Source organism: Chenopodium quinoa, unplaced genomic scaffold, assembly GCF_001683475.1.
Source record: "Chenopodium quinoa cultivar QQ74 unplaced genomic scaffold, ASM168347v1, whole genome shotgun sequence".
Lineage (NCBI taxonomy): Eukaryota > Viridiplantae > Streptophyta > Magnoliopsida > Caryophyllales > Amaranthaceae > Chenopodium > Chenopodium quinoa.
In genome coordinates, this window is record NW_018743510.1 from 196010 (window position 1) to 208476 (window position 12467).

Sequence of the window (12467 nt, forward strand, 5' to 3'; positions counted from 1 at the left end):
GTTTTACGATGGCTTTTCCAAGGCGTGAGAAACTATCACTTCCAAAGTGTGAAGACGAGAAAATTTGAAGACGGCTCAAAGCGAAGTGGTCTTCAACAGCGCTCCTTGAGAATGTGGAGGTTGTCACACTGATTTGAGAAGATGGCTTGAGGGGAAGTGGTCTTCAATAGCGCTCCCTGAGAATGTGCAGGTTGTCACCCTAATTTAAGAAGATGGCTTGAAGCGTAGCGGTCTTCGACAGCGCTCCCTGAGAATGTGGAGGTTGTCACCTTGATTTTAGAAGATGGCTCGAAGTGTAGCGGTCTTCGACAGCGCTCCCTAAGAATGTGGAGGTTGTCAAACAACACAACTTTGATTTGATGTCACCTAGAGACGTGTGCTCGGAAAACCCAGATACGCGTTTTTTTCCCCTTAACTCCTTTATTTGTAGAACTGACGCTTTATGCCCGTATTGGCGTTAAAAAGGGTGATTTAGGATCGCAAAACGTTCTAAATCATCTTTCATCCCTATTGATCTACTTTGACTTTTGTTTTCAAAACTTACGTTTCTCCAAACTCAGTCAAAGTGGGGGCTTATGTAGATACCTGATTGTGTCGCATTGCAATGGAACTTGTTTTATTCCATTCCAAAATTTTGATCTTTTCTAAGCGTCCAGACTCTCTTTTTTCCCTAAAAATAGAGGTCGTTTTACCCTGTTTCAAATCATCCACAGCCATCATCAATCATCTTAGTCCTCTCTTCTCCTCATGTTCTTAGCCTTAGCCTAAACACATCCTTAATATTCTCCCAAATCAGCCACAATACCTCATTCACGAGATTCGAATACTCCAAGCCATCCTCGACGTTGCCTTCGACCTCGACGTGAAAGGTTGATAGTTCTGAGGGTTTGGTCCAAATCTATATTTCAATTTACATTTATTTATTTACTTTATTGATTTAACTTTCTTGAAGTTTATTAACGTGTGTATTGTTTTAATAGCAAGAAGGTTGAGGAATCAAAATGAGTAATTCAATCATCCTTAATTATTCTTTTTACTTTGGAGTAGAAACCATGTTTAAAATATTATTTTAATTCCTAGTATCATGTTTAGGATTCTTATTATGATCTCTAGTATCATGTTAGGATGTTATTTTAATTCCTAGTATCATGCTTAGGATGTTTTTATGATTTCTAGTATCATGTTTAGGATAACGCTTTGACTTTATTATTAATGACATGCTAGGATTTGTTATTAATTCGTTTAGTATCATGCCTAGGATCTTACTAATGATGTTTTGATGATGATGATTGTTATATTGATCATATGTTGCTTGATTATTTATGATTTATTCTTATTGCTTTATCACGCCCTTTTTTGTAGGTTCAAAGGGAATTTGTACTTGAAATCACGCCTAATAAGATAATTAATAATTTGATTTAGGTTAATATGATTGTAATTCAAGTGATCACCAATAATAGATTTGATTTGTGCATTAATAATCAACCAACGTAGATTAAACAAGTTTAAGATTAATTTGATGTATGTATGTTGATCAAAAAGCGCACATGAATATCATAAGTATTGTGTAGAGGCTTATTAAGGGCGGGTTCAATCTCTTTAGGTTGGATTCGTACCATCATTCCCGAATATCCAGTCATGGTTCCGGACCACTATGGAGTTAGCGATCTCCATGATCGTGAATGGGATGTAACCTTCACACCCGTGAACAGTTTATAAGTTCTTAAAACTTGTTGGCGACTCTTTCATCTCTAGCTTTTTTTCCTTGAAACGCCGCTATGCCTATAAGTATGAACCACGGTAGAGCTCAAAGATGAGTTGAAAAATTCCCTACAATGTCTGTATGTGTGCCTGTTATCAAAAGACAAGACTACTAACGAAGGGAGTATTGACTGCCAAAATATATTTATTTTTGTAACTTAACTTGTGTCATGGACAAATGTTAGACAAATCATTTTATTATTATTATTATTATTATTATTATTATTATTATTATTATTATTATTATTATTACAAGCTAAGAGTGCAATATAAGTAATCTATCAAGCTCGATTCTCTATTTTTTCCACAATATTATCTCCTTAATTCTAATTAAAAAAAATATTAGTGTGTGTAAAATTGTTGATAAAATATAATAAAAAATATGTTATTTAAAAAAATATGTTGATGATATCATGTAGGCTAAATAATAAAATTTGACTTCCCTCAAATAAAATTTATAAAAGAAAAGATGGATGTGTGTGTGTGTGTTTTTTTTTTTTTTTTTTTTTTTTGAAATTAAACCAAGATGCTAGCTTTTTTTTAAGGGAAATTGTTCCGTGTACCCCCAAGGTTTTAAAAAATGAACCGTGTACCCTTTAAAACTTTCACATGCATCATGTACCCCTGAGGTTTGTAAATAAATGCACCAAATACCCTAATCCTCTAACAAATGCACATTTCATTAATTTATCAAAACTAAAATCATTCCCACACACTGACATCAATTTTGATTGAATCATTTATAGTTGGTATATAGCCAATGACATCTATTGATATTTATCTTCGATCTGGATGGTGTCGTTCTAAATATTAAATAATTTTGTGGTCGCCCCTATTAAATAAATTATTGATACTAAAGCTAATATATGTACCAAACAGACCATCAATGTATCTTAATATTCATCTATCTTATTATTCATGTGCAAGGATTACATGAAATAATGAAATAATTACTATCTCCCCCTAATCCTTGCATATGGGGTTATGGAATTAATCCAACAACCTTTAAAATTTCTTACACCTTTTAAGTCATAAGTTTTAAGTCATAAATTAGTCACTAAACAGTAATAATATTCCTAAAATTAATAACTAATCAATAATTAATTCATACAAAGTAAGACTACTTCATAATCAAATTTGTTGTATAGATATTTAACTTTTGCCCAAACTTTTTTTTTTATTATTTTTTTTTTATCTTTTGGGGGGGGGGGGAGAGAATAAAATATGTATTCTATATTTCATATCATGGAGGTGTATACAGTACAATTGATAGAGTTTGCTTGGAAAATAATAAACCCTAAAACCTAGAAAGTTCCGAAATAATACATGGGTATAATAGACATCCATAAATATATTTCATAACACTCCCCCTTGGATGTCCATTATCGAAGATTGTGCCTAGCGTCGAAAGTCCTCCTGATATAGTGGATCAGGTGGCATGTCCCGTGGTGATAGCGGCGGTGCAAGATAGTTTCGCTGGAGGGATAGGCCATGAGTTATGTTATCCTTGGTTTGAGGGGAGGTTTGTTGGTGTTGTTTATCCCAAGTTCCACATGGAAGGAGTAATGAGGTGAAGAGCTCCTTATAAGTGAGTGCACACTCTATTAGTATGAGGCCATTTGGGAAGGTGACCAAAAACAAATCCGTGCGGGCTAGGCCCAAAGCGGATAATATCATACTGATGTGGAGTGGAGTGTGCGTGCGACCCGTCAAGGTGGGTGACTCGAGCCCAACAATCTGGTATCAGAGTCGATAGTTCGGCGGGATAGACACGAGCGCTATGTGTGTGGGACGTTCCCTCAAATGTACGACCTTGCGATTGTGGTGCTAATAACGTGTTGTAAAATATAGAGAAAATATGAGATTGTGAGAGAATAAAATGTGTATTCTATATTTCATATCATGGAGGTGTACATATATATATACAGTACAATTGATAGGGTTTGCTTGGAGAATAATAAAGCCTAAAACCTAGAAAGTTCTGGAATAATACGTGGGTATAATGGGCATCCACAAATATATTTCATTTTTTTTTTTTGAAATCAAGATGGTGCTGTTTATTTTAAAAAAGATGGTAGTTTTTTTTTTGTTTAAAAAATAAAAAATAAATAAAAAAATAATGAGAGTGGTATTTTGGAAAAGTGAAATTTATCATCCAAAACCCCCTTTCACTTTATATATAGGATAGGATTATGAGAATTACTTAAAGATATATTTAGGTATAGGAATCAAGATAGAAAAAAAGGCCTTTAATGTAACGCAAATGACATTACTCCCTCCGCCCCTTTATTAAGTGTCTGTTTTTTCTAATTGCGTGTCTCAAATTAAGTGTCTATTTCTAATTTTGCTTCATGTATAATTACCTATAGGCCCCCACTTTATAGTTTATACCTTTAACATACTAAACTTTCCAAAAGGCAAAAACTCTTCAAATTGGTACCCACATTTAATTCACACATGCTTCTTCATTATTGTCTCTATTGGGAAATAATACAGGAAAATTCTCAATGATAACCCTCAACTTGTGAGACACGAAAATGATGACCCACTTGAAAATAAATTATACAAAATAACCCTATTAAAGAATTTTATCCCAATTATAACTTTATTCTCATAAATATTTAGTTAAAATTAACTATGGTTAGATTTTAGAAAAGAGAAAAAAAAAAAAAAAAAAACAAAAAAAAAAAAAAATTCCTGAAATTAACCCAACCACCAACCCAGGCACCCCAACCACGACCTCCACCCCCACTTGCCGGCCACCTTCTCCCCCTCCCCTTCACTACCGGCCCTGCGGTGCCCAATCTTCCTCGGCCCTACACCGGCGCCCAAGCTTTCCCTCCTTGTGCGGCGACCCAACCGATATCCTAGCTCCGCCCCGACTATTCACCCCTTATGATTTCCCGCCCATTGCCCACCCAGAACACCAAACCCCAACGACCGCTCCTCCCTCTCTATCCTCTGACCACGACCACCACCCAGAATGCCAAACCCACGACCCCCTCTCTTTCTCCTTCGCCCACACCGAAGCCCAAACCCACGACCCTCCCTCTCTCTCCTCCGCCCAGACTCAAATTAAATAAACCACAGCCCACGACCCAAACCACTTCGATTAGAGTTTCGACTGAAGTGGTGTGGCTGGAGTTAGGGTTTCGGTTTGGGTGAAGGTGATAGGGTGGCTATGGTTAGGGTTTCAATAAGGAAGAAGGTGCAGTGGTAGGGGTGATTGGGGTAAGGGTTTCGGTGGGGTGAAGGTGGTTGGTTAACCATTTTTATATTTTTTTAGTATAAATTTAACCATAGTTAATTTAAATTAACTTTTATGAAAATGAGGTTATAAGTAGGATAAAATTCTTAAATAGGATCATTTTGTAAAATTCATTTTCAAGAGGGTCACCGTTTCCGTGTCTCACAAATTAAAGGTCACAATTGAAAATTTCCCAACAAAATATACTCTAAATTAATTATTTTCAATGTATGTTACGGATACTTTTTATACTTCATTCATTTACATTAAAACCCGTGATATATGAAAACAAACACTTAATAAAGGGACAGAGAATGTATTATCCACAGCATTAACGTGAGGAGAAATGGAGGGAAAGGGAGGGAAGGGAAATGGAGCGATAGGGTATCATTCATTTTGGATAACAAATGAGGAAAGAAGAGAATTGAAGGGGAGAGAAATGGAGGGATAAAATTGTAGGAAATTGATCTCTCCAAAAATGAAGAGATTTGGAAGGAAAACTCACCATTCTTCCCTCCCCTCCTCTTCTCCTCCCTCCCCTTCTTTTCCTACCCCTTTCTTTATCCAAACACACCGTAACAGAAGAAACATTTTAAAACGGCATGAAAGATACACAAGAACTGCAATACGCTTGCGCATGCATTTCAAACTTGGGGCAGCTTCTTAAAAATAAAACCTGCCGAATAGTTCTTGATTTGAGTGAAACTACGTAAAAGATTAGACAGAAACTGAAAACACTATCCAAAGGACACGAGGAGCAGTTACAACAGGCAGCCTTCAATTCTGAGTTAGAATTAAGCCACCGAAGCCAGAATACTCGTATTAAGTGAAGAAGCCAGCTGCAAAGCCAAAACAGTTAGTTGTTTGGTATCTTATTAGAGCTATAGCTTCATCGCCTCTTCTTTTGTGCCTTGGCAGCATTCGACTTTGGGGTAGCAATCATGTATCCAAACAAAGCTACAAGAGAAACTGCAGAAAACTGTGGACCAAATCGAGCAAGAAGACTCTGCAAAAAAGAAGAATATATAGTGTAAGAAAACAATTTAGTCAAACTAATTAGTACCCAAAAGTGCAACTGCAAATCCGTATCAAACACCAAATGACATGAACCTCTAAAATAATGTCATAGAATGAAGCATTCCTTTTGGAGCGTCTACAAGCAGGAGAGGAAAATGCAGCATGAACACTACATGAAGCATTCCTTATTCTAAATTTTATTTGGTTATTGGAAACCTTATCCTCCAAAAAATCTTTTAAAAAACTATTTAAGCATGATAAAGTACCAAGTGCACATGTGTATGGTCTTGTGAGAGCAACAAAGCCTTTGTAAACCACTAGAAAACTCAACTACACTAAAATTCTTGTTCTTTAGTCAACACTGGAAAAACTGAAGAGCTAGGGAAGAAAAACGAGGTGGCTTGTGTAGTATAGAGCTTTGCCTTATTCCAAATGAAGTCACAAAGTACTAGCGCCGTTCAGCACTTAAATTTGCATATACATCAGATGACATCTAAAAAACAAAGGTGGATAAGAGCAACCTATTTTGCTGTTACCCAGTAAGGTAGATCATTGTTATAATTTGGTGACCAACCCAAGCACACTTGAAAGACTAATCAGAAGTTCAAAACTTCAAACATAGGAATGCAAACAGGGGGTTTGCAAGTTAGTAGGTAAAGCTTGATAATCCATCAAAAATTTCAAGACTAGAGGCATTCCTTCGGAAGTTATTGCACGAAGTAATTAGAAGCACAAAACTAACCTTTGCCTGAGAAAGTTGGTAGCCACCAGCCCACCACCAGCAGCAAATTATTCACAGAGAAAAACATGTATACATCAGCTTAGTCAATGCCCACATAAGTTATAAAAAGATGAACAAAAAACACATTTAAACCAATATGGAAGGCAAATGAACACAAACTCAAAGAACTTGATACACCGACAAATTTTGAAAGATTACCAATTCAAGCTTGTTCTCTGGTGTAGTATCTGCAAGCATGTTCAATGGGAAAATGGGGGTAGAGTATGCAACCTGAAAAGAATATAGATTATTAGCTACAACGGTCAGCAAACAAGAAAACCAACAGTACATTTAGCATTTTCAAGAAGTGCATACCACGGGTGCAGCCTTGTTGGGAATGCGGAATGTAATCACAGCTGGGCTACCCTGAAATATACCTTTTACTCTTGGCTCCAGCTCAATGGAGTGAGAAAAAATAGCTCCACTGAATAATAATGATCAGTGAGCAGACTCATGACTTAGGAACTCGCAGAATAATATGCTTAATAAATTAAAACTCACGCATCGAGGCTGTCCCATGATCTTGAAAAGTTTCCACTGACTACGTCAAATGAGTCCACAGGCCAGCTGTTGTCAACAAGGCTTACATCGTACACAGTTCTGAACATAATTATCGAAAATAAGCATGTATCAGACTTCTACTAAGGGAGAGAGGAATGAGCTCCATCGCAAAATTCGCTTCTAATCATTTGCCAAAATACCAAATGTAACGAATGTTTCAAGAATCGTGTATAAAATAAACAAGTGAGATGGAGCCAAATTTCAAATTTCTTCGCTTCTAGAATATGTAGAGGGTTCATGTCAAAACAGCTGATACTTATTTTTAACAGACTTGTACTTGAGGTAATTGCAATTCCATTTATGAATTGATATCATAATATAAGTTCATGTTGGTTCATTTTGTTGAGGCTACAATGATTGAGAGTAGTACTAGGATTGGTGACCTCCTGGAAGTCCACATGTTGGTTCATGTAGCCGATCCCACTTATTGGATTAAGGCGTTCAAGAAAAAGAAGAAGGTCTAACAAAAATGCAATTCTATTATTATTACTTAACGCATTGCTCCAATTTCAATCATTGGGGAACAAAATTGTAAACTTTGGTCATTACATCATCAAAACTACAAACCATGTTTACAATAACGCGCTTTTTCCTTAAGACAGAAATAAGAATGGGAGAAAGAAAAGAGAAACCCCCTAACATACACAAGAGAGCTTATAGTCTCTGAAGCTCACAAGAGCCTATTATAGTCATTAGGATCTAATAGAAATATGATTTTGGGCATTCACCACAAGAGCCAATTACGAGGCAATCACAAGCCAAATAGCCAATCAGATCTTTGTGAAATTTTTCATAAACCTTGAGAGTTGTAAAATTATTTTTCACTCTGGTAATTCAGGGTTCTTATGCTCCTCTGTACTCCTATTTTCTGGATTTCGGGGCTTATTGTCCATGGATTTATTTGCTTCCGCTCGCAATCATAACCGTAACATACTCAATATAACAATGACAATAGTTTTTTCATATAAATGTTCACAGTTTTTCAGTACTAGCTAATGCAGTAATTCATATGACACAATGCTTCTCGAAAGATAAAAATGCAGGTACTTTTATAATTTACAGGATTACTACTAGCAATTCAACCTTACAAATAAACTACAGTATTTCTCAACAGCAAACTCACAAAATCAAACAAGTGCACAAATTTCAAGATTAAAATACGCAATTGAAACCGAAATTCATTTCCAACACTATTACCTCCTCCAAATCAACATGCAAACAAAAAAAAAAAAAAAAAAAAAATCAAACACAAAAAACAAAATTCAATTATGAAATTCAAAACAACGGAAATTAAAACGCAAACAAGATCCAAAATCATAGCAGCAAATGCAGAAACAGGAGAAAGAGAAAACGCATACAAAGATCCACGATTGTAGAGGTCGATAGAAACGGAGATACGTTCAACGCCATTGCTGAGCTTTGTGAGGGTAGCCTTCTTGTGAGCTACAATAAACGCTGATTCTGAATCCGCCATTGCTGAGATTGAACATGAAACAAGCATCATAGCGAAAATTACAAACCCTAATTGATTGATTGAAGCCGCCATTGTCAAAATCTCTGAAGTTGCAGATTGAGAATTGAAAGGGGAGAATTTTCGAAATGTGAAGAACGAAAGAGAAGCGGAAAATTAATAAAAGGGGAAGGGATCATAGAGTGGGAAATTGGGAATGTGCTAAAAGTGTTAAAATAGACGTGGTTTTGCTGACATGTCGCAATGTCATTCGATGTAGTCGATGGTATAGTGAAGAAATAGGATTTTTCCCCAAAGTGAGTCTAATTGTAAAACAATTTTACAAATTAGTTGCGTGGCAAAACTATTTACCAAACGAAGCTTGCAGGGTAAAACGATGTTTCGGACAGCGTTTTATGTCCTGGTTTTTTTAAAAAAAAAAAAATCAATTTGTAAAACGCGGTCTGGGACAGCGTTTTACCTTTTGACCTTTTTTTTATAAAAAAAAATCGTAACCTGTTAAGCTGGAATTGTGAAAAAAAAAATTTAAATAAGGTAAACCGCTATCTGAGGCAGCGTTTTACCTGTTTAATGAAACGCTACCTCAGTCAGCGTTTTTATCGCTGAACAGAAGCAGTGTGTTCTTCCTCTCATTCCCCTGTTCTTCCTCGCATTCCCTCATTTCAATCCCCTATCCCTCTCTCACTCAAGCTCTGTGAAGCAACCCAAAGCCCACCAACCACCGCCGCCACCCTCCGACGACCGCCTGCCAACTACAGGCCGCCGACAGCCCCGAGTAGCCTCACATCACCCCGATTTTGGTACTTGCCCTCTCTTTCTTTGGTTTTTAAAATCTAGGGTTTTTTTAATGGTTTTTTTGTTTTTGGAATTGTGGTTACAATCTTAATAATGTTGAATTGTTAGTGTTGATAATGTTGAATTGTTAGTGTTGATAATGTTGAATTTTTATTGTTGATTATGTTGAATTGTTAGTGTTGATAATTGTTGGTATTGTTGAATTGTTAGTGTAAAAAATTGTTGGAAATGTTGAATTGTTAGTGTAGATAATTGTTGATATTGTTGATAATGTTGATAATTGTTGATAATGGTTGATAATTGTTGGTTTTTGAGTGATTGAAATAACCTACATTGTTGTTTGATAATGTTGATTTAGGGCTTCTAAACTGTGTTAATTTGACAAGTATGTATATTGTTGTTTAATTATGGCGATTCAGGGATGATTTAGTGCATTTAAGTGTAATGTGTTTTGGTTGTTATGTAGAATATCACTACTAGAAATAGGTCATATTCCGACGGAATCGTTCCGACGGACTGAAATTCCCTTAGAAAATTCGAATTTTCCGACGGAATTTGGATCTGTCGGAAAATTCCGCTGGAAAATGTAAGTTCCGACGGAAAATCCCTCGGAAATATTCCGACGGATTTTTTTTCTCTCGGAATTTACTGCTTCCGACGGAAATTTCTCTCGGAAAATTGCTTCCGACGGAAATTTCCGTCGGAAGCTGTAAATTCCGAGGGAAAAAACAATTCCGAGGGAAAAAAAATCAGTCGGAACATATTAATTTCCTACAGATTTTGAATCCGTAGGAAAATTTCGAGGGACTTTAAATCCGTTGGAAAGTTCTGACGGAATTTTAAGCTCTTCCGACGGATTTATGACTTTAAAAAAAAAAAAAAAACCCTAAGTATTCCGGAACCCCCTCCCCTTTTATTTCTCATTTCTCTCTCCTCTCCTTTCCTCTTCTCTTCGCCTCTTTTCTCCTTCTCTCCGCCTCTCTTCTCCTTCTTCTTTTTCGATGCTCTTTTCTTTCTCCATCACCTTTCTCCTTCTTCTCTTTCCTCTTGGTTATTTTATATTTTTTATTTTCGACAACAAATTGCTATGGGTTTTCGGATTTTCGTCAACAAACGAATAATTATGGTGTTTATGATCAAATTCGACCATGAAAACTCTAGATCTAGAGTTTTCATGGTCGAATTTGACCTTTAAAGCCTAAATTCGATATTTTTCCGGTAGAATTGAAGGTATGTCTTCATTTTCTTCAAAAATTTGGTTTGATTTTTTTTTTTTTTTTTATATCTAGTTTGCAAAAAAAATTTATTCAGATTTTTTTTTCTGTTTTTTTTTTTGTTAATTTTTCGGATTTTTTTTTAATTGTAGATGGTGGTGGAGGGTGGTGGTGTGTGGGTGGTTGTTTTTGATTTTTTTTTCTGTTTTTTATTTCTCATTTTTCGGATTTATTTTTCTGTTATTTTTTTTTAATGTGGTGGAGGGTGGTGATGGGTGGGCAGGAAAGAAAGTTTCAAGCTGATCTGTGTTTCATCGGTGAGGCATGTGCCAAGGCCATGGAGTATATTGTTCAAGTCCCGTTCACTATGTGGTCTCTCTTTCACGACGCTGGTCGCAGATATGGGATATGTACTAATACCTTCTTTGAAACATTTAACAATGTGTTGAAGGGAGCTCGGTTTTTACCGATCATGTCCCTTGTCGAGTTAACTTTCCACAGAGTTTACAGGTATTTCACTTTGAGAAGAGAGTCTTCTGAGGCTAAGTCTGAACAGGGACTCGCATACCCCCCCAAGGTCACTGCCATTCTGGAGAAGAACACCGCAAAAGCCAGATATCACAGAGTGGATGCGTATAACCGCCGATTGCATATTTACCAAGTTACAACAGAAAGGGGAGAGCGACTTGGTAGTGAAGGAGGCCATAAACATACTGTTAACTTTCAGTTGAGAACGTGTACATGCAACAAACCAAAGATATTCCACCTTCCATGTTCTCATGTTCGAGCAGTTTGTGCGACGTATTCACTATCAGAGCGGCCGTGGGTGGACCCTGTACTGCAATCGGAGGCCTACACGAACACCTACGCACCACAACTCTAGCCTATCCCCTGCGAGACAACCTGGACGCAGTACGTTGGCCCTAAACTCATTCCTGACGGCAGCATGGTACGTGGAAAAGGGCGGCCAATGCAAGGTCAAAGCGCATACGCAATGAAATGGATGAGACTAACCGGCCCCCGAGCAAATGCAGCCGCTGTCACCAGCAGGGTCACAACCGGACAACGTGTCCATCTAGACCGACATAAGACCTAAGTTTGTATTTGTTATTTGTTGTAGTAGTAGAAAGTAGATTTAATTTGTATCAAATTTTCTAAAGTTCGTAACATTTGTAACATTTGGATCGTTTCTATTTTCTGTCTTTGCCTTTAACTTCTCCAGCTTATGTTTAATTGCTAATCCAGTAATTGTGTTGGTATTTGGTATATAACGTTTTCAATGAACAAATATCATGGATGGAGAAGATAGGACACCCGAACCTGTTGACCCTTCTGTCCTGACACTACAGGACAGACATCGGAGCATCGACATATGGGACCAAACGGTAATATTTCATCCGTTATTTCATGTACTTTTGTTTGATACATTGGTGTACTATCTAATATTAATTGCGGTCGTACAATGATTTTTCAAGGCGATGTAGCAAAGATGTTGGTTTGCAGGCACTACACTACCAAGGTTATGGTCGACTAGGTTGTCAATCCACGCATTATTGCGTACGTCGACTACGCTGGCTTTGGTGGTATTCATCGGATGGCGTTCTCGGGAGATCGATCGAG

At 36.9% G+C, this 12467-nt stretch overlaps 1 protein-coding gene across 1 annotated transcript; it reads right to left on the minus strand.

The window, feature by feature from the left end:
* Window positions 1–5584: 5584 nt before the first annotated feature.
* On the minus strand, window positions 5585–9040 carry LOC110739649 (translocon-associated protein subunit beta-like). Its single transcript, XM_021920097.1, has 6 exons — window positions 8726–9040; window positions 7308–7406; window positions 7122–7230; window positions 6966–7037; window positions 6768–6773; window positions 5585–6014 (listed from the first exon to the last, which is right to left on the minus strand). The coding sequence occupies exons 1-6, from the start codon at window positions 8911–8913 to the stop codon at window positions 5898–5900; spliced, it is 591 nt and encodes a 196-aa protein (XP_021775789.1). The 5' UTR covers window positions 8914–9040; the 3' UTR covers window positions 5585–5897.
* Between the last annotated feature and the right edge of the window lie 3427 nt (window positions 9041–12467).